At 43.1% G+C, this 22,793-nt stretch overlaps 1 protein-coding gene across 3 annotated transcripts in view; it reads right to left on the bottom strand.

Annotated features, from left to right (window-relative positions):
- ELMO2 (engulfment and cell motility 2) overlaps positions 1–22,326 on the bottom strand; it is a 54,085-nt gene extending 31,759 nt beyond the window's left edge. For 2 of the 3 annotated variants that reach the window (XM_043985350.1, XM_043985352.1), the window contains exons 1-7: positions 22,200–22,326; positions 19,006–19,179; positions 9,471–9,635; positions 9,091–9,131; positions 4,918–4,990; positions 4,201–4,251; positions 1,614–1,795 (exon numbers count right to left, since the gene is read on the bottom strand). In XM_043985350.1, the coding sequence (XP_043841285.1) occupies positions 1,614–1,795; positions 4,201–4,251; positions 4,918–4,990; positions 9,091–9,131; positions 9,471–9,554 (431 nt within the window). In that variant the 5' untranslated portion in view covers positions 9,555–9,635; positions 19,006–19,179; positions 22,200–22,326. The remainder of the gene's footprint in view (positions 1–1,613; positions 1,796–4,200; positions 4,252–4,917; positions 4,991–9,090; positions 9,132–9,470; positions 9,636–19,005; positions 19,180–22,199) is intronic. The other variant, XM_043985351.1, reaches the window with a different exon arrangement.
- Positions 22,327–22,793: the final 467 nt, after the last annotated feature.

The raw sequence follows: 22,793 nt of genomic DNA, 5'->3' as shown, positions 1-22,793 counted from the left end.
GAAAGTAATTTAGAATTATGCTAAGAAAGTGATTAAAATGCTCATAGACTTTGACTCAGAGATTTCACCACTAGGTATGTACCCCAAGATGTCAAAGATAAAAAGGACTCCTAAATAACAAAATATTTATTTAGAGAAGCACTTTTTGTAATTGTGAAGAATTGGAAGCAAAATATTCCTTGGCTAAATAAATTGTGGTACATAGATGTAATGGAATATTGCTAAATTGTAAGAAACAAAATATTAAGACTACAGAGAAATAATACATATGAACAGATGCAAAATGAAGTCAGCAAAACAAAGAAAACACTATACACAATGACTAACTACAACAATGTAAAAGAAAGGTAAAAATAATGAAGCAATACTGAATCAATATAATAAATAAGTTTGGCTCCGAAGATGAGAACTCCCCCCTCCCCTCCCAAAGGCTGCTTAATACAGGTGTGGAACCCTGAGCAAACTGAAAGATTTGACTGATTGAGGGATTGGCTAGTTTAGTTGAACTACCTTTTTACCTCCTTCTTTTTGATTCTTTGTTACAAGGGACTGCTCTCTGTGAAGGGGTGTGTTCAGAAAGGAAGGTGACATAAAAACAAGATGCCTAAACTTTTCCTAAACAGAAATCAGTGAGTCTAAACTCCTCACTTTATTAAGGCCCAGAGAAAAGGTGAAAGAGTGAGTTACTGGTAGAGCTAAGAATAGGACCCAGGCTCGTACTTTTTCCACTGCCTTCACAAGCCTAGGGAACTCCTGACCCATGTGACTCCAAAGCCCAAAGGATACACAGACAGAACCCAATCCTTCCATAAGCAGCAGACTGCAAAACCTTGGTGATAACAACTACTGAGGCTTGCCAAGACCTCAGGGCTAACATGCCCAAGGATTCCCTTTCTGTAGCTACGGCCCCAGAGAATCCCTTTAGGCAGCAAGATTTAAAACATGCACCATCTAAGTGTTAAGCTTAGTGGCAAATTTCAGTGGGTGAGCCAGTGTCATCTAGAACTCTCAAATAAAACATTCCACTATTTCTCAGGGCAGCCAAACCTGAAAGAAGACTTCTGACCTTAACATTTATAAGTTAAGGTCCCTAAAGCCTTCAAATGAAGGATGTGAGAGCAGATTGGGCTGATGATATTCTAGGGTGCCATTTCCTGACTTGTTCACATTGACACTGAGAAATTGTAAAGACACTGTATAGTGGCAGAGGAACATACTGTGTTTCTTCATCTTAGACAGTTTTTAGCTAGGAGGTGCAAGCTAGGGGTAGTGACAATCATGATGGAGGGAGAAGGATGTGTATGAGTGAAGAGATGGCTGGACCAATGGATAATCTGGCAACACGGGTATCAGATGAGAGTTTACAAGCCCTTGTTCTCCACCTCCTCTCTCACTTCTGTGTCCCAGCAAATTAACAGGTATGTTCTTTAATATCACTGAATTCCTACAGTACTTGTCTGTGCCACCCACTTGACTCAGCATCACATTTTATCTCTTAAACTTATGAGCTGTGTGATGACACCAAATCACTTAACTCTAAACCTCAGTCATAAAATAGTCATTGTAAACTAAGACGCATTATATTAATGGGACAAGGCTTGTGACACACTTACTGGGACAAAAGCTTAGTGCCACTCTCCACCAGCCTTGTTAACACCACAATTCCCTCCATGTTGATGAATTCAGTGGCAAAGGTCACATCAGCAGAAAGTTTGGCCAGTTCCTTCATAGCATCCAGCCGAGTCTCCATGTTAGATGACTGTGTCCTCTCCATAAGCTGGCGTGCCGCCCGGGACTACAAAACCAGAAAATAAGGGGGTTACCAGCCCTGCCAACTCTTCCCTCATCTGCTCCTTGTGACAGATCCCTGAGCTGGGGACAAATCTTGGGGGCCTTAACTGACCCAGGCTAAAGCAGAGCTGTCTTTCCATTAATTCCATTTGAGACAGGTCAACAAACTTTATCAATGGCCTACTCTGTGTAAGGCCTGAGGATTACCAAATCAAAACAACACAAGAATTGTCCTCAAGGAGTTTACAATCTAGTAAGGGGGAAATGACATGGACAAATAAGTATTATACAAGGAAGAATGCAACAGGGACAAAGAAGAGGCCTAAGGAAAATGGTACAAGAAATCTGGAGAAGAAAAATAATCATATCTAGCTAGGAAAACAGACAAAGCTCCATGGAGGAGACAGCACTTCAATCAGCCCTTAACAAAAGGGAATTTCAACAGGAACTGCACTCCAGGTGTCAGTGACACCTTGAGCAGCACAGACTCAAGAGGGGGGAAAATATGGGATAAGACTGGAAGAGACTATGGGACAAAGTAGTAGTCCAATATTGCTGGAATGGAAAACCTGTGAAGGGGAGTAGGACAAAATAAGATTTAAAAGGTAAGCTAGAGCTTGGATGTGGAAAACTTTAAATTCCAGGCTAAGGAAGAGTTATTTTATCCTACTGGTGACACGAAGCCACTCAATTTTTGAGCTGGGGAGTGACTTGGTCAGACTTTCCCTCTAGCATGCTTATTTTGGTAGGGAGTGAGGTGAGTTCAATAGTCCAGATGAGAAGTGATAAGGGCCTTAAAGGCTGTGGGACTGGAAAGGAAGGAGCTGGATAGAGGGAGCATATTGTGATCTGCCCCTTTCTCACTGCCCTCCTCACACTCTTTGATACTGCCATATTGGCCTACTTGCTCTTCTGTAAAAGTGACACTCCTTCTCCCATCCTGACACCTTTGCATTGACTTTGCCCTATACTCAGAGAACACTCCTTCTTCACCTCCACCTCTGAATCCCTGATTTCCTTCAAGACTCTGCTTATGTTGGAGCAGCTAGGTGGCACAGTAGATAAGGCATGGGCTCTGGATTCAGGAGGACCCGAGTTCAAATCCGGCCTCAGACACTTGACACATATTAGCTGTGTGACCCTGGGCAAGTCACTTAACCTTCACTGTGCCCCCCCCCCAAAAGACTCTGCTTATGTTCCACCTTGTACACAAAGAATTTCTAGATTCTCCTAGCTGCTATCCTCCAGCTTAACTTCCCAAAACTACCTTGTATTAATTTTGTACACATTACGTATACACTTAGAGACAACTAGGTGGCACAATGAATAGAGTTCTGGGCCTGGTGTCAGGAACACTTATCTTCCTGAGTTCAGATCTGGACTCAGATATTTCCTAGCTATGTGACCCTAAGCAAGTCACTTAACCTTGTTTGCTTTAGTTTCCTCATCTGTAAAGTACACTGAAGAAGGAAATGGCAAACCACTCCAGTATCTTTGCCAAGAAAACCCTAAATAGGGTCATGAACAATTGGATATGACTGGACAACAACAATGTATATACTTATTTATGTTCATGTCATTTCCCCCGTAGGACAGAAGCTATTTGAAGGCAGTGACTGTTTCACTTTTGTCATTGTATCACCTTCTCTTAGGATGGTTCTTGGCACATAATAAGTGCTTAATAAATACTTGTTGATTCACTGAAGAGATCAAAAACCCATCAAAATATGTACCAGGTCTTGTGCTTCACACTGGTGATATAAAGAAGATATAAGAAAGTCCTTGTCTTCAAAGAATGTACTGTCTGATCAAGGGCATATGATATGTATAAAAATAAATAAGCTCAAATGTGATCACAGCAAAGGAAACATCCAGACAAAGTGCTCTAGGAAACTATTTCCTACTATGCCAGCACAATACAAAACACGTAACAAGTCCTTCGATATTTGATGAATCCAGGACTCACTGTGTGTTCATCACCTCCACTTCCATAGTCTTTCCTCCCATAAATAAGGATCTCACTAACTCTTTTCCTCTTTCAAGTACGGGGATCCCCTAATTCTTTTTGTAATTCTGTTTTAAGGTGGAGAAGTACTGGTCCTTAAGATGGAGGTGGTGGGAAAAGGTTGTTACTGGATGAAAAAGTTTGAGAACCATCAAACCATGTATGCAGAAGCTCAACACCATGCAAGTCAAATTTCCATCATTTGCCTCTCAAGCCAAAACTACTGCAGTATTTTCTACTTCAGAAAATTGACTTTAACAAAGAATCCTGAAAAATGCTCCATTTGTTATAGAAAAATATCCGATACCCAGTTTACATTCAGTCAGGACAATTCAAGAGAGATGGAGCCTTCCACTACTGGATTGATCTAAGAACTTATGATGACAAACAGGAAGATTACCTACCGGTGAGATGGCCAGCTGCAAAATCGTCCCATTTTTTATGTCGCTGCGGGTCTGAGCACAATTAAAGAAGAGAAGTAACAAATAAGAATGTAATGTGGAAAGTTTTCAAGCTAACAGGGCCAACAAGGGCATGCTTTGTTAAAGAATGATGTAATAGACTTTGGCAAATCTCTTTGCACAGCACAATGGGCTGCTACTGTCCCTGCTAAGGCCCACTGAACTGGGAAGAAAAGATTTCCAACAAACAGGGACAGACAGAGTCAGTATGGTATAACAGTGCCAACAATGGACTGCGAGTTAGGAGACCTAGGCTCCAGTTCCAGCTCTGACACTGACTTGCCCCATGACCTTGGACAAATCACTATCCCTCCCTCTCCAGGCTTCAGTTTCCTTAATGATAGAATGAGGAGAAATGAACTAGATGATCTTTAGAGTCTCTGCAAGTTCTGACAGGCTATGGGCCAATGTCCCTTCTAGCACTGACACTCCAAGTTCATAAAATCATTCTATGCTCTGTGACCTAAGAGCACTTCCATCTCTAGCCTATGATTACTACTTACAGATCAGACATGCTGTGGTCTATGGTTGAAGGTATAGCACCACCCAATCAGAAAAGAATTTTGTACCACTATATGGAAGCTCCAAGCACTGGGCAGCACACGGTTCCCTTCAGAGCACAGGCCCAAACTCCCTGTCTGCTCCTTCTCCAGTACCAACCTGCTCAGTGATGTAGAGCTGGGGGCCATCTGCATACCGGAGAGTGTAGTACTCAGGGTTTGGTAGTGACCACCTGGTTAAGAGAACAAACACACACACACACACACACACATACATATAGGACCAGCATCTGCCCCACAGAGCAGGACCTTACTTGTTCCACTAGCTGCAGCTCTTAAAAAAAAAAAACTGTTTCCAAACCCAATTCCCATGCATAGTACGTATTAATGAATGTTTACTAAACTGAATCACATCATGCTGTAAATGCACCAAGTCTACCTTCTGTATTTTTTTTTTTGCCACCTAGTTATGGGCTGTTTGACTACTTGTGCCCATGATCCAGAGTGCAAAAACATAAAGAGTATCTGAGTGAAGTAGAGGGAAAACCTGAAGCAATTTTGTCATATTAAAGACCACCTGGACAGAAGTAATAGATGAGGATTTCAGGGAGCTCATCACAAACTTGACAGAGACATACTATGGTAGAGATGGGAAATTTCAATTATACAGACATCCCCTGGAGCCCTCCCTCTGGCAAAAGAAGAGCAGCTAATAACTTCTTGATTTACTTTGATAATCCTCTCCATTCCAAAATATTCTCTTATTCCAGAATAGAGCTCCACTTTTGAAGAATGAAATTATGCTAAGAGGCAGAAACTGGTTGTTGGAATAGAAATGATGAAAACCTTGAGGGAAGTACCCACTCCCCCCTAATGTTTGTAATGGAGAAGCAGCAGAAAGCCAGTCCTAAGTCTGCCACAGACCCTAGACTTAGGAAAAGCAGATTTTAAAGGGTTTGAAGAAAGGCTACTTAGAATCTCATTCACCAAAATTCCATTGGGGAAGTCAGTCCAGAAGGGGTAAGAAACTTGTAAGAATGAAATTCTGAAGACATAAAGGGAAACAATTCTAGTGAGAAGGAAGAACCTGAAGACTTATGTGGATAGAGAACTTATCAGTCAACTTAGATTTTTTTTAAAAAAGAAACTAATAGAGAATGCATCTGTAAGCAGATAAAGGAGGATGAATAAAGAACCTAGCCCAATCTTGTAAAAACATCAGAAATAGCTGAGGTTGGAAGAAAGCTAAGGAAAACAAAAAGTTGGGTTTTTAAAAAATGAATATTAGGAGCTAGGAGGACCAAAGGCAGCATGAGACCATTGCCTACAGAGGAGAGGACAATGATAACTGACAAGAGAGAGAAAGCAGAATTTCTTACTTCTTATTTTGCTTAGTTTCTCTAAGGATGCTCTTTGTAATGGCTGGAAATGACAAACCAGAAATAGCAAACTGGAACTGATCCCTAAGATATAGTAAGAAAATCCCCAGTGCACTTGATAAAATCAGGTTGCCTAGCCCAGGTAAACCATATCATCTGTACTGAAAAAGCTGGAAGATATGACTGCTAGGGGACAAAGGTACAGTCATCATCAGTGATGTCTGAAAGCTTTTGAAAAAGGAAGAGCTGGATAAACACTGACCCTGGATTCAGGAGTACCTGAGTTCAAATCCGGCCTCAGACACTTGACACTTACTAGCTATGTGACCCTGGGCAAGTCACTTAACCCCCATTGCCCTGCCAAAAACCAAAAAAGAAAAAAAAAGAAAAAAAAAAGAAAAAGGAAGAGCTGATCCCCAACTAATCAAGATCAAATGTTGTCACAATCTTACAAAAGAGAAGAAAGTACAAATTACAGACCACTGACTTTGACTTTGATTCCTACAAAAATGCTATAAAGAAATGGTTAGTGAGTATCCAGGAAACAATGATTTCAAAAATCAACTGTGGTTTCACCACGAACAAGTCAAGTCAGACAAATCTTAATTTCATTTCAAACTGGGTCACTAAACTAGTAGATAGGGAAACTCTGTATGTGTGTATGTGTGTGTGTGTGTGTGTGTGTGTGTGTGTGTGTGTGTGTGTGTGTGTATTTCACCTAAGCATCTGTTAAACTATCTCATATTATTCTTGAAGAAAAGATAAAGAGATGGAGGATAGATAGAGTGCTCCAAGGATCTGTGCTTGGCCTAATATGATGAAGCTTTCTACCAGTGGTATACATAGCATGATTATGAAATGTGCAGGTGACACAAAACTGTAGGGATAGCTAACACATTGAGGGAGAGAGTGAGGATCCAAGAACTTCTTTTTTTTGGACAGGATCTATGATATTATTGTTACAGAGAATTCCCAATAAGAAAGTCTCTTTCCAATGAAAATCGGTTATCTGCAATTGGTACCTACTTTATAACTTAGACTCTTTTAAAGAACTGCCTAGGGTGTTGAGAAGTTAAAAAAAAAGAAGTTAAACAAATTGACTAGGGTTACACAGCCAGTATGTGTCATAAGGAGATCTTGAAGTCTTCCTAACTCCAAGGTCAGCCCTCTATCCACTATGCTATCCTACCTAAGAAGCTGAATTTTTTTTTTCCTTTGGTGAGGCAATTGGGGTTAAGTGACTTGCCCAGGGTCACACAGCTAGTAAGTGTTAAGTGTCTGAGGCCGGATTTGAACTCAGGTACTCCTGAATCCAGGGCCCGTGCTCTATCCACTGCACCACCTAGCCACCCCAGAAGCTGAAATTTAATGGACATAACTGTAAAGATATACACCACATTTAAAAACAATCAACTTCACAAGTACAGGATGAGGGAGGCATGATCAGACAGTAGCAGCTTGTGTGAAAAAGTCCTATGGGTTTAAGAAGACTTCAAGCTCAATATGAATTGGTGATGCAGTTTGCCAAAGAGGCTAATGGAATCTCAGGATGCATTAGGAGCACAGCTTCCATGATAATTCTAGGTTCTGAAGTTTAGGAAGGACATTGATAAACTCAAGAGATTCCAAAAATGCCCAACAAGGATGATTAAGGCTCTTGAATCTATATCATATGATGATGGGTCAAAAGAACTAGCTGGGGAAGAGCAGATGTGGGGGATTTTCGTAACTGTATTCAAATATCTGAAAGGCTCTCATGTGAAAGAGGAATTAGACTTGTTCTGTTTAGCCATAGGAAGCAGAAAAAGGACAAATGTATAGAAGTTGCAAAGAAATAAATGTATGCTTGATGTCAATAATAATAAGAAATAGCTAGCATTTACATAGCAGCTACTATCTGTCAGGCACTGTGCAAAGTGCTTCACAAATGTTATTCCATCTAATCCTCACAAGAATCCTGGGAGGTAGATGCTATCATTATTCTCATTTTACAGTTAAGGAAACTGAGGAAAACAAAGGGAAAGTGACTTGTCCAGGGTCACACAGCTAGTAAATGTCTGAGCCATAGTTGAATTCATGTCTTTCTGACTCCAGGCCCAATGTACCACCTAACTGCCTTCAGGAAAAGCTTCCTAATAATTAAGCTATACCAAAGTGGAATGGGCTGCCTTGGGAGGTAGTAGGGTTCTTCTCATTGGAGGTCTTCAAGTAGAGACTGTCTGACTTTTGTGGGACATGTTATAGGGGGGGCCTCCTTTCAAGTACAGGTTGAACCAGAAGGCTGATGAAATTCTTTTCCAATTTGAAAGTTCTGTGATTCTTTGATTTTAGAGAAGTCACTTCATTTCTCTGGCCTCAGTTTCCTCTGCTATAAAATGAGGTGGTTGGACTAGGTGATATTTAAGCTCTAATATTACATAACTCCCAGAATATTTTGGTAGAAAACACAGGAGACGTAGATTTTAGTGTAAACTGTCACTAACTTGTGTGAGTTTGAGCAAGAAAGCTCTCCTCTCTGGAAACTGGAATTTGTTTTTTATTGAATATACATATGTTACGAGGGTCTTGTTTTTCTTTCTTTTTAAATTAGGGGTGGGAGGCAGAGAGAAGGAAGAAAAAATCTAATTAAATTTTTTAAAAGGGGGGATAATAAGCAGTCTTGAGCTTAACATTGTATTTTATGGGTTATCAATCACTCACTTGGTATGCAAACCTTTATAAAAATTTACAGCAAGGGGCAGAAAAGTGTTACCAGAGGTCTTGAAACTCTGGCTAATCCACTATATCTCCTTAAGGTTCAGAAAGACTGTTATATCTGGTCTGCTGCCAATTCCCTAGTAGGGCCCCAGTGCAAACCTCTCTGCCAAATAAATCCTTATCAAGACCCATTAGTGTTTCAGTCTTTGGGGAGCAGCCATGAGGGACTGAGGAATCTTTTAGTGGATCAAACTTACCCATCACAAACCTCCTTGATAATGGATGCCAGGGGCCGTTTCTGTAAAAAAAAAAAAAGACAGAATTCCTCACGGGTGATCACCTTCTAGTCATACCAAGGCTGTTAATGGAGTCGATGCTAAGTAGGACTATCTCAAGAGAGAGGAGTAGAATGCCTGCCTTTGTTAAAGAGGAAGCAGCAAGCTTCCTTGCTACAAGCTACCCTGATCCATCTCTGGAACATCAGAGCACAACTACCAGACAAGATCCCAAGAGTTGAGGCTTATTCCTAACTCCAGGACCCCTGGAGTGCGCGCGCGCACGCACGCATGCACGCGCACACACACACGCACGCACACACACACACACACACACACTCTTATGGCATCTCAAACTCTACCTGGTCGATTTCCAGCAGCTGGGCATTAGCACCTGGCCACTCAATTGCCACTTTGACAATGTCAGATGGGGGAGGCATTTTCATCAATGGACCTGCCTTCCTCCAATGCAGGAAGCAAGGGAGGATCCCTGGTTATATACAAACATATACACCCAGTTCAGTTGCCTGTGGAGAGAGGGTCAGACAGAAAGGAAAAGTCACCAGGCATAATAATCTTGTTTTTTACTTATCTTATTATGCACAGTTCAAAGAAGGGTTGTTCAATATATGTGATATAAATGTAAGAAACTACCTAGGCTGAAAAAACAAAACAAAACCCCTACCTAGGCTGAATGATCTTCAACCCACCCCACAACTGTTGTCAGTGGTGACTTAAGGCTATTGGAGTAACCGTTTTCCTGTCTTAGGGCAGGAGGTGTCATAAACATCAGAGGCAAGTAGCCCTGGAGAGAAATGTCCACTTTTAACAACACTTTGAAGTCACAGAAGGCATGCTTATCAAATTGGTCATGCCAAGTTTGAAATATGCTCAGTTCTGTCATATTTTAAGTAGGTTGACATATAGTATCACACCCAAAGAAGGGTGACCAACGTGAAAAGGGAGCTTGAAACTATGTCATATGAGAACCTGTTGAAGAATCAAGATTTGTTCTGGAGAAGAGAAGACTTTAAGAGGAGAGGGAGAGCAGATCAATAGGATGAACTGATAATTAATTTATGGAATTATGAAATGGGGGCAGGCATGCCCAGTTGTTTGGATACTCTCCAGGAAAGACCATGATTGGCAGCTGGAAACAGAGCAGCAATCACCTTTTTTTTTTATTTTATTTATTTTATTATTTTTTTTTAAGTGAGGCAATTGGGGTTAAGTGACTTGCCCAGGGTCACACAGCTAGTAGGTATTAAGTGTCTGAGGCCAGATTTGAACTCAGGTACTCCTGAATCCAGGGCCGGTGCTTTATCCACTGCGCCACCTAGCTGCCCCAGCAATCACCTTTAAATATATACAAGGAAATTGAGGGCCAACAACAGAAAAAATAACAAGACAAGCAGCAAAAAGTGAAGAGGGATACAGAGATGGCATACGAACAGGGAGTAGGGTTGTAGAAGGAGGCAAATAGTGTGAGGGAAGAGGCTGGGGAGGGGGAGAGGCAGAGAAATATGACTCACACAACCATTATTAGATTAGATTAGATGTGAGCGCTTAGTAGCAAAGACCCTTAGGACATGGAAGTGCCGGGAAGGTGGGGGAAGGTGAAGAGCAAAAGTTTGAGGTCTCATTTTACAGAATTTGGGGGAGAAACAGATCAACTTGTATCTCTGCCACCTTGTGGTTAGTTTGTTAACATAACTAAATGACCTCAAAGTTATAGGTAAGATTTCACAGTAGTCATCACAAAGCTGTCAGCACCTTTTTGATGTTCTGCTAGTCTGGAGCTGTGAAGATCTGGAATTTGTCTGGAATTTACATGTCATAGGACCAGAACCCTGACAGAAACACCTAGACAGCTTCTGCTGATTCATCACATAGTTTCAAGATGTGAGTTTTGGCTAATATAATTTGTAACTTATGCTCACCAGATCTTTGGGACTCTTTATAAGTGACTTTCAGGTTCCCCTTTGAAATTTAATTTCCTGCTATTGCTATTGCTATATACTAGCTATTTATAAACTTCCTTACTATACTGACTAGAAAGGGAAGGATGATCAGGAGGACCAAGCAAGATACAATTTTTTTTTTTTTGCGGGGCTATGGGGGTTAAGTGACTTGCCCAGGGAAGATACAATTTTAACACACGCAATAATGACTTTCAATCTTCTGAATAGAGTCCATGTAGAAAAAAGAGCAAACTTGCTATATATCCACAGCCCCAGGGAGCTAGAACCACTGAGAAGAATCAGGGAGACATTTTATAGAGTATTCAAATTCAAGTCAATTCTATTGAATATTTATTTATTAAGCATCTATCAGCAAAAACCCTTATTCAGAGGCAGAACCTCAGCTGAGTCTTGAAGGGAGTGAGCAATTTTCAGGAAGCTAAGCATTCCAAGAGGTGGAAGTGAGGAGAAAGCACCTTCTGGGTACCTGGGACCACCTATGCAAAAGCATGGAAGTGGAAGATGAAACATCATGTATGGGGAAAAAACATGTGAAGAGCTTTCAAGGCTTTCAATGAGTAGTTTACGTTTTATCCTAGAAGCAATAGAGAGCCACTGAAAGTTTTTGAGCAGGGAAGTGACATGGTTAGACCTGTGATTTAGGGCTATCAATTTGGCAGCTATAAGGAGGATGAACTAGAAAGAGGAGAGAAGAGGAGAAAAACCACTTGGGAAGACAGAGCAATAACCCAGGGGAGAAGTAATGAGGACCTGCCTGAATTAGGGTGGTAGCTATGTGAGTGGAGGAAAATTACTTCAAGAGACAGGGAAGAATTGCTAGGAGTGAGGGAAAGGAGAGTCAAATGACTTTGATAAAGAATCAAAGATTTTAAGGTTGTGAACCTGGGAGCCTAAGTTTAGGGAAAAAGGTACTGAATTTTATTTTGGACATGCTGAGTGTGAGATGTCTACGGAAAATTCTAGTGGAGCTCTCCAGCAGGCAGTTCATAATAGAAGACTAGGAATCTAGAGAAGAAACGAGAGCTATGGGAGTTATCTATGTAAAAATGATAGTTGAGGGGGGTGGCTAGGTGGCGCAGTGGATAAAGCACCGGCCCTGAATTCAGGAGTACCTGAGTTCAAATCCGGTCTCAGATACTTGACACTTACTAGCTGTGTGACCCTGGGCAAGTCACTTTACCCCCATTGCCCCGCAAAAACAAAAAAAAACAAAAAAAAATGATAGTTGAACTCATGAGAGCTAATGAGATCATGAAAAAAAGAATATAAAAAAAAGAGTCAATGATAGATCTCAGGGGCACATGCAAACATAATAGGCAAACATGGATAATGATCCAGCCAAGGAGACTAAGAATGGAATGGAATCCTTGTAAGGCAGTGAGCTCCTTGTCTTCCAGAGCACTCAAGGAAAGACTAGATGATCACTTGTCAGAGAAGTTATACTGTCTATCAAGAGCTACTGAATGGCTAATATAAAAGAAAATGTTTTGTATGGCTCCACATGTATCATGGGTTTAATACTGCTTGCTTTTTAAATGAGTGGGGGATAGGCTGGAAGTAGGAAGAGAACTTGGAAGTCAAAATTTTAAAATGTTAAAAAATAAACTTTTTTTTAAAAAGAGGTGTTGGGGGGGGGGGCTAGGTGGCGCAGTGGATAAAGCACCAGCCCTGGATTCAGGAGTACCTGAGTTCAAATCCGGCCTCAGACACTTGACACTTACTAGCTGTGTGACCCTGGGCAAGTCACTTAACCCCCATTGCCCCGCAAAAAAAAAGAAAGAAAAGAAAAAAGAGGTGTTTGGCTAGATGACCTCTGAGGCCTTAGAAAGAGCTCTGGATCTGGAATCAGAAGGCCTACTTTCAAATCCCAGCTCCACCACTTACTACCTATGTGACCCTAGGTAAGTCATCTCACTTTTCTGGGATCCAGTAACCCTCTGTAAAAAGCGGGGGGCCAGGGGCAGCTAGATGGCACAGTGGATAGAGCACCGGCCCTGGATTCAGAAGTACCTGAGTTCAAATTCGGCCTCAGACACTTAATAGCTAGCTGTGTGACCCTGGGCAAGTTGCTTAACCCCAATCGCCTCACTTAAAAAAAAAAAGCGGGGGGCAAGGTGCAGCTAGGTGGCACAGTGGATAAAGCACTAGCCTTGGAGTCAAGAGGACCTGAATTTAAATCCGGCCTCAGATGCTTGACACTTACTAGCTGTGTGACCCTGGGCAAGTCACTTAATCCTCATTTCGCCCCCCCCCCCAAAAAAAAAGAGGGAGTGGGACTTGCAACTCTAAAATCCTATGACCTTACTCTCAAATCAAATTTTTTGGATCATAATGCAATCTCCCTTTGAGCTTTCATAGCTTCAGATCAAAGCAACAAAAACAAGATCAAGTTAGGAGCAACATATAGCTGTACACAGCACCACTTCTTGAAAAATATACAAGCTTTCAAAAGGAAAAATTCCCCTTTAAAAGAAGGGGGAAAAAAAGAATCCCAATTTGAGCAAGGCTAGAAGGTGGGCCATGTGACTGGTATCCTAGGCAACTAAGTCGGCCTTAGTGGTACTCTAAATGGTAGCTATAGCATCCTCTCCCTCAAGGTCTGATTAAGGGTAGTCACCAGGCTGATGGATGACTTCATTGGACATTTGCACATAGTCCCCTCCCAGTCTACAGATCTGCAAAAAGCCCTGCTACTTTGAAAAGCCTTTTTTTGGCTAATTCTCCATACTTATCCATCCAGCCAGTTAGCAACTGAGGCCCCCACAGTGGTTGCCAGCTCCTCCTGGCATACCATCGCGAGAAGAGGCAGCTTGGTATAAGGGAAAAAGCATAGGGCTAGGAATCAGGGACCCAAGTCCTAGTCCCAACTTTGCCACTGATAAGCAGAATAATCTTAAACAAGTTAAATCCCCTTTCTGGGTTTCAATTTCTTCATCTGTAAAATGAAGGGTTGGACCAGTAGGTCTCTATAAGGGCTCTTCTAACTCTAAAAGTCTTATGTTCATGCTGTCCTGAGAAGCAGCAAGTTGTACTGGCAAGAGGGCTCACAAATCACAAAACTTCTCATCACCCTCAGAAACTTTCTGTGTTTGTACATCACAGAACAGCTGCCAATCTGCGTCAGTGCAGCTAGGTTCCATGCATGAAGTTCCTAACACTGATGAAATTACAGAGTCAGATCATATCAAGAAAACCTCTAAGATCTAATACTCCAGGGGGCAGCTGGGTGGCGCAGTGGACAGAGCACCAGCCGTGGAGTCAGGAGGACCTGAGTTCAAATCCAGCCTCAGACACCTGACACTTACTAGCTGTGTGACCCTGGGCAAGTCACTTAACCCCAATTGCTTCACCCCAAAAGAAACAAAAAACAAACAAAAGATCTAATACTCCATGTCTTAAGGTCCCTCTTAATTCTAACCATCTTTTTGTTTTGTCTCTTTTTCCCCTAACATGGTTAAGTTGCCAAGCTGTCATTGAGAGCTCTATTGGTCTGTTAAGTACAGACTGACTGTCAGAGTCCAGCAATAGGGAATTCTCAGGGTTACCTATCAGTTGCTTAAAAGCAGAACCTTTTTCTCCCCATAAATTCACAAGCCTCAGGAAGAGGGAAATCATAACTACCACCTGCTACCAAGTTGTGGGTGTTCTGAGTGGGATAGGGTGCGTCAGACCAAACTGCTAAGACACCAACACCCCCAGAACCCACCCAATGAATGGGAGGTAGAAACTGCTAACCCTTATCCTCCAAGACATGGGGGAGAACAGCCTCAGTCTGGTCTGAGGGCCCCAGAAATCTGCCTTGCCATTTATGGCTTCTTTGTGCATGGATTCACAAAAGGTGCCCAAAATGGATCTGGCCATCATTACACACCTGCAACTTTCTCGGATATAAATCTTCTGTCTCAATGGTATAACTGGATCTAGGAGGATTTGAACACAACAAAGAGATTGAATTCCAAAGCTGACCCTGACTCACCAAGAACCTACAATTTAATTTCTTTAGGCCTCTTCACCCATAAAAATTGGTCTAACTAGAAGGTAACTATTGTAACAAGACTGACTTTCAAATATATGTAAGCAGCACAGTGCAGTTGAAAGAACACTGGACAGAGTTAGGAGACTTGGGGTTTCATCCCAGCTCTGCCACTACCTAGGTCTATGAACATGGCCATAGAATCACAGAATATTAGTGATAGAAGGGTCCTTGGAGATCATTTAGTTCAACCCTCTTATTTCAGAGAGACAAAAGGGTGGGGCAGAGAGGAAGTCACTCGAGATCTCACTGAAGTAACTGGCAGAGCTAAGGCTAGAACCCAAGTCTGTTCTCAATCCAGTGCTTCTCGCATTCAGTTTCCTAATCTATAAAGTGAGTCTGATGAAATGCTATTTGTCATTCTTTTTGGTTCTTAAAACTCTATAAAAATCTTACAACTCTATGTAAGAACTTCTACATTGAAAAGAGTACTGTCTTCTTCAAAAGTCCCCTTGGGAAGCTACATATTTATTCCATCAATGATGGCATTGTGCAACATTTGGAACGCCTCTTTGGGAACTGCTTTCTGGGCTTTTTCACAAGTTGGACAAGAGACTAGCTTCATTACTTTCCAGAGTAATTTTTGACCCCAAACAGCACCAACCAGCTTGACCAACCACCTTATTCTCCCAACTTGAATCTGAATGACTCTGGGACATTTCCAAAAATCAAATCTATTGTCAGGCAACAAAGATAGGCCAGCACTATGGAAAGGCTACAGCTGGGACTGTGGATTCTGAAGGCCCTTCTCAAAGGACTGAAAGAGATGAGCAATAGCAGCATTGTGGGATTAAGCACAAGGTCTCTCAAGGGAATGGTTTTGAAGGGAACAGCACCTGTTTGAATGAAGAAATTCCAGTCTGTTAAAAACCAGTCATAAGACATCTATGGGATATGATGGAAACTGAAAATTTAAATCATATGAGAGACAGCGCTCCTATACCAAATCACTATTACTATACCTATGTTGGCTTATGGCTTCTAAGGTAAAAGAAACTGACTAATAATTTTCAGAGTTACCTGGTGGTTGTTCTCTCCCTAAGCACACAACAAGAGTCATTCCATGTTAAAACATTTCTCTAAATCTAATTCAACATCAAAGAATATCACAGGCACAAAGGACCCTAGAATGGTCTTATCTAAACCATCTGAAGCACAAGTCCCTCTACAAGTGATCATTAGGCCTTCAAGCCATCTTCAGAAGCAGGGAACTGTCTTTCACTTTATTGAATAGATTAGATTGTGAGGAAAGTCTTTTATATATTGAGCTGAAATAAGCTTCATTATCATTTCTACCTACTGATGTGAGCTTTTCCAGATAAGGCCAAGAAACTGGGTCTTTTGACCCAGAGGACCAAATGCTGGTCCCTAAGCAGGGAGAAAAAGAATCCCACCTGATCAAGTTTATAATTCAACATGGTACAGATTAGGAATGTTTTCTCATGTGAAAATGGCTGGGGCAGCAAGATGGCACAGTGGTTAAAGCACTGGCCCTGGATTCAGGAGTACCTGAGTTCAAATCCGACCTCAGACACTTGACACTTACTGTGTGACCGTGGGCAAGTCACTTAACCCACATTGCCTAAAAAAAAAAAAGAAAAGAAAAGAAAAAAGAAAATGGGTGTGTGTGTGTGTGTAGGACACTAAGACTGGGTGGTGTTCTCTCCTCAGATGAGTCCTCTCAACAGAGCACCCATGCTTGCTCATTTTCTTCATTTTCATTTTCGAAAGGAAGTAGAAATCAAGATGAAGTAATTCAACTACCACTGCAAAATTCACAGGGTTATAAATAGCCTCTCTCACTCTTCCACTCAGCAGTAGTGCAGAGTTCAGGAGAAATTAGCCAGGGATAGCTGAGCTGTGTCTCTCAGTCCAGCCCCAGGAGGACAAAGAAGTAATTTGCCCATTCTGAATAAAATGACTCTTCTCCCACCCTTTCAGCATCGGGTATAAAAGAAAATCTTTGAAAACTCAAATCACAAGCAAATTGGGAAAGAAGCCCTCTGACATGTACTGATCCAAGGAAGATAATTTGGCTACATATTAGGAAGAACTAAAACCCAGGTTTCAAAGACAAAGCCACAGTGAGAAGAATGGGCAACACAGTGTGTCTCAAATGGAGCATTCTTTAAGTGGATTTTGAAAGATGTGCTTATAGACTCATCATTATTACAAAAACTCCTTGACACTTTTATAAATCATGTAAGTATAGTGATTGCTCCACAGGGTTGGATTATGATGGTGGTGCTACACAGCACATCTTAAGAAAGGAAGTGAAAAATGACTGCCCCATTACCAAGGAATTAGGGAACGAGAGGAAGGCACTATAAAGGTGAACCCCCTAGTCTTTTAATGAACAATTCTATAAAAATCTCACCAGGAGACAGTCAGAGTGTAGTAGAAAGCACTTGGGAGTCCTGAGACTTAGATTCAAAACCTGTTTCTGCCACTACTTTGCTGAGTGATCTCAGATTAAGTTACTCCACTTTGCTGGGACTCAGTTTTCCATCTGTAAAATGAGGGGTTAGACCAAATAAGGCACTTAAAAGTCTCTTTTGGGGGGCGGCTAGGTGGTACAGTGGATAAAGCACTGGCCCTGGATTCAGGAGTACCTGAGTTCAAATCTGGCCTCAGACACTTGACACTTACTAGCTGTGTGACCCTGGGCAAGTCACTTAACCCTCACTGCCCCACAAAAAAAACCAAACAAACAAAAAGTCCCTTTTGAATTCCACCATTCTGTGTTCTAACATTCTTCCTTTCATTCTAACCTTCAGTATTCTAAGTTCCCTTCCATCTCTGACATTACATGATTCTAGGAGACATAGCACCAGGAGAGAAACTTGAGGGCACGCCCATTACTTAATCAACAATACCATCTCTAGTACCTCTGGCTTTCCCCAGCAATCTCTCCATCTGAGCACTGACTCAGCTTCCCCACTCAGACCACAATGAGCCTGTTAGTACAGAGTAGAGTAGGATCTGATTAACCAACACATTCAGGTTCTGACACATTGCTGGAAGCATCAGCAGATACCCCAACACAAGCAAAAGGCAACTCAGGTGTCTGTTACTATTTAGTCAAAATTGGTCAGAAGTAGAAATCCACCCCAAAAGTGGACTCACAATCCACAGCCAACAACAGATGGACAAAGTGGAGAATGGGTGGAGGGAAGAAGTTGATAATGAAGTTGGTGGAGTTCTCTTAGCCAACCCTGGCTCTGAGATCACTTCTCTCCTTCTATTCCAAAGACAGCCTGTATTGAACCCCACAGTTGACAAACAGAAAATTCGAATTTGAGCCTGTCTTTAGGAGAAAACAAAAACATCACTGGCTGATACAGCTGAATATAGATGATGCCCACAACCTCCCAGATCCTTAACCAAGAACAGTGGCAAAGTGGTTCCTTGACTGGTGGTAGAGTTAGCAGAAGTCTGCCCATAGAACCACCTCCCTCAATACTTGGGGCTGCCAAGAAAGAAAAGAAAATAGAACATGGGGTAAAAAGTATACCTGGGGCTTTAGAACAAGAATTCCCCTTTGACAAACTAATTCGACTGTGTGAGAAGTCCAAGATACTCAGACAGGACCCTGTGCATGCTGGCAGTGAGGTGTAGGGAACAGAGGTCTTGGCTGAGAATTGAGGAGACTGCTATTACCAGCAGCACAGTATAATGGTAGCAGGTATCGTGAGACTCCTGGGCCATCATCCCTAAGCAGTTTGCCACCAACCAGCTATATGACCTTAAATAAGTCACTTCTTTCTGAGCCTCCACTTTCCCATCTTGTAAAATGAGAGTTGGTTCAAAGGCAAGTAAACCTCAGTTCCCTCAGCTGTAAAGTGCCCCACTAAATATTCACATGAGTGCTTTAAAGCTTACTTGGCAACTTCCTCACAAGTGTGTAGTTAGTAGTTTCCCCATTTTACAGACGATTAAATTAAGGTTGAGAGGTTAAGTGTCTTGCCTAGAGTCACACAGACACTAAGTGTCAAAGTCAGGATTTGAACACAGGTCTCCTGACTCCAAGTTCATTGCTTTTTACTCCACGGTTGCCTGTCGGAAATGTGGTAAAAACAGGAGACAAAAGAGGTGAAGGGGATTTGGAAAAATAAAACAAGCAACAAAACCCAAAAACCCACTAGAAGGCGGCACAGTGGTATCATCATTCTTCCTTTCCTGAAGGCCTGTATAAGTCTGAGTCAGGTCCAGAGCTGCCTTTCAAGTTCGCATCTGTTCTTCTCCACTTGCTGCTCTAAAACCAAACTGGCACTTACTGTCTGCACCACCCACTATTCACTTAATCATACTGAACACTGCTTTCTAATGGCATCTGCTGCCACTGTGGACTGGATTCCAACAAAACGGAGATCCCTGAGGATAAGTATTGTCCTATAGGTCTGTAATTCCATTCTTCTCTATGTCCTAGTACCATGCCCTGGTTCAGTGTCCAAGCACATAGTAAATGGTCTGTAAATTCTTGTCATTTGGAAGCTAATCAACAAATAGAACCCTGAGTGTATCTAGACACCAAATTTAAGAGAGTGGCATAAGAGATACTCTGCTAAGTTTGGAATTAGATGTCCTCAAATCTTGGTTCAGATTTGGGCAAGTCATTTCCTTTCCCTGGACCTCAGTTTCCTCATCTGCAAAATGAAGAGGTTTAAAAGATCAGATTTAGAATTGGAAAGGAACACAGGGCTCCTCTAATCCAACCCTCTCATTCTGGACATGGAAAGGAACACAGGGCTCCTCTAATCCAACCCTCTCATTCTGGACATGGAAAGGAACACAGGGCTCCTCTAATCCAAACCTCTCATTCTGGACATGGAAAGGAACACAGGGCTCCTCTAATCCAAACCTCTCATTCTGGACATGGAAAGGAACACAGGGCTCCTCTAATCCAACCCTCTCATTCTGGACATGGAAAGGAACACAGGGCTCCTCTAATCCAAACCTCTCATTCTGGACATGGAAAGGAACACAGGGCTCCTCTAATCCAAACCTCTCATTCTGGACATGGAAAGGAACACAGGGCTCCTCTAATCCAACCCTCTCATTCTGGACATGGAAAGGAACACAGGGCTCCTCTAATCCAAACCTCTCATTCTGGACATGGAAAGGAACACAGGGCTCCTCTAATCCAAACCTCTCATTCTGGACATGGAAAGGAACACAGGGCTCCTCTAATCCAACCCTCTCATTCTGGACATGGAAAGGAACACAGGGCTCCTCTAATCCAACCCTCTCATTCTGGACATGGAAACAGACCTCGAGAAGTTAAATCACATGCAAAATCACATTAGGTAGAGAAGTATAGCAGAGCTGGGTTAAAAGCCACGCTTTCAGACTTTACTACATGCTTTCCTTAGATGAACGATGATCTCCAGGTTTCCCTCCAGCACAAAACGCTCTGATCCCATGACCACCAGGTGTTTTAGGTAGGGAGCATCCTCAGACTAACGCCTGGGTTTGCTTAAACTGTTCTTACACAAGAAGGGTTGGCACGTAAGACCTGCCACCGACTGGGGATGGGTTCTAAGCTAAATAGCTAACAAAGTATCTTGTATAATCTTCAACATCATCACTGGGTGTTCTTGTCCTATGCATGTCTCTCAAGACAGTTGAAAGTAGGGTTGGAGAAGTAGTATCAACTCCTAGAGACACATCAGCTCTATAGGAGTTAAGTAAGTCATGTGTACCAATCACATGATGCTGTCTTCAAGAAGTTTTGATTTACCACCATTACCTTCAAAGCCCTAGGATACCTTATTATGAATAAGGTTGGAAGCAGACCACCCTGGCACAGCAGGGCCTGAATCTGAGAACAGGCTTCAGACACCTGGACTCATGAGTGTGGATTCAAATCCCAAGAAGGTTTTGTAATTTGGGCACTTGATAAAGATTAGTCAAATATTGCTCTGTCATTTACTACCCCTGTGATATTGGGCAAATCACTTAACCTCTCTGAAGTCCATTAATCAATCAACAAACATCAGTTAAGTGCTTATCTGCTAGACCCTGTACTAAAAGCTAGGGACAAGAATACAAAAAGGTAAAGACCGTCCCTGCCCTCACGGAGCTTTTTAAAAGTCTGGCTAGGTGGGCTAGGTGATCTCTAAAGTCCTTCCAGGTTTTTAATCCAAGGTATGATCCTATGAACCTTGGAGTCTTAAATGCTCCATGTTCTAATAAGACTAACCAGCACTCTCTGCTCTCTGCCAACCTTCCCCCCATCCTCCCCCATTCTCTGCCATCTAGTCCCTATTCTCCCTCCTCTTCAGTCATCTATTCCTCCCAATTTCAATCCTCCCCAGCCATTCATTCTTCCCATCTCCCCCCTGCTCCTGACATCCTTTCCCTTATTCTCCCCCTCCCCAGATATCCCTTCCTCCATTCTTCCCCTTCCATCCCCCACCCCCGACAACCTTTCCCCCCCATCATCCCCCTCCCTAGAGATCCTTCCCCCCAATTTTCCCTCTTCCCCAGACATCCTTTCCCCCATGCTTCTCCCTCCCCAGGCATCTCTTCATTCTCCTCCCCCCTCCCTAAACGTCCTTTCACCCCATTACCCCCTCTGCAGACATCCTTTCTCTGCCATTCTCCCTCCTTCCCGTGTATTCTTTACCCCATCCTCCCCCAATAAATCCCCTTTCCTCATTGCTCCCCTCCCCAGGCATCCCGTTCTCCATTCTCCCCTCTCCCTAGAAATCCTTTCTCCCCATTGTCCCCCTCTCCAGACATCCTCCCCACCCCCATTCTCCCTCCTCTCCAGGCATCCTTTACCCCCATTGCCCCCCTCCCCAGGCATCCTTTACCCCCATTTCCCCCTCCCCTCTTTAACCCCCCTCCGCTCCACGCGCCCCCGCGTTCCATTCCTCCAATCCCCTCCCCCCCAGCTCCCTAGGACCCCTCCCCTCCCCCGCCCCGCTTCCACAGCCCTTCCAGTCTGGGCGCCCAGCCCTGTAGCTCTGGCCTCCTCCGTCTCCGCATCCCCCAGGAGGACCCAGCCGGGAACTTCATCCTCCCCAGCCCCACAGCCGGCTCCAGCCCCGGCCCTGCCGACCGTTACTCACTGGGGTCCACAGCTTGGGCCCTGCCGTTGCGCCCAGGGTTCCGCCGCTGCCGCTCAGCCAGGCGGACTCCTCGGCCCAGCCTAGTAAAGCCCCGCCTCCGTGGAGGCTGTCCCGCGCCCCCATTGCGCCGCAGCCGACACCCTCTCCTTCTATTGGGCCATTCGCTTGTCGATGAGGAGGAGGGTGAAGCTGTTACCCGGCTGGCGGGGAAGCCCGGGACACTGTTGGGGGACCCCGCCCATTAGAGCTGGAATTTAAAGGGACCGGACGCTCTCTTTTTTTCCTTTTTCTTCTTTTCTTTTTTTTCTTGGGACCTGGGATCTAAGGACCTCTTTCTTTGCAGGAGAGAGAGGCTCCAGCCTGACTTTTTAACTTGATGGGATTAAGGTTGGAATTGTGAAGAGAACCCCCCCCCAATCTTTGCGACACTTTCTAGGTTGTGAAGATGGGGACCTCTTCCTATACGAATGCACAGCAGAGCAGAGCAGTACACAACCAAGTAGCCCGCAGCAACCACAATAATAATAGTATTGGGGGACCGGAGAGTGGGAAGTGACAGCCTGTGTCAGAGTCTCATTGCTCCCTACCATAATT

The sequence above is a fragment of the Dromiciops gliroides genome, chromosome 2, assembly GCF_019393635.1.
Source record: "Dromiciops gliroides isolate mDroGli1 chromosome 2, mDroGli1.pri, whole genome shotgun sequence".
In the NCBI taxonomy this organism is placed as follows: domain Eukaryota; kingdom Metazoa; phylum Chordata; class Mammalia; order Microbiotheria; family Microbiotheriidae; genus Dromiciops; species Dromiciops gliroides.
The sequence above is the reverse complement of the archived record's forward strand: the minus strand, read 5'-3'. Positions and strand labels throughout refer to the sequence as shown.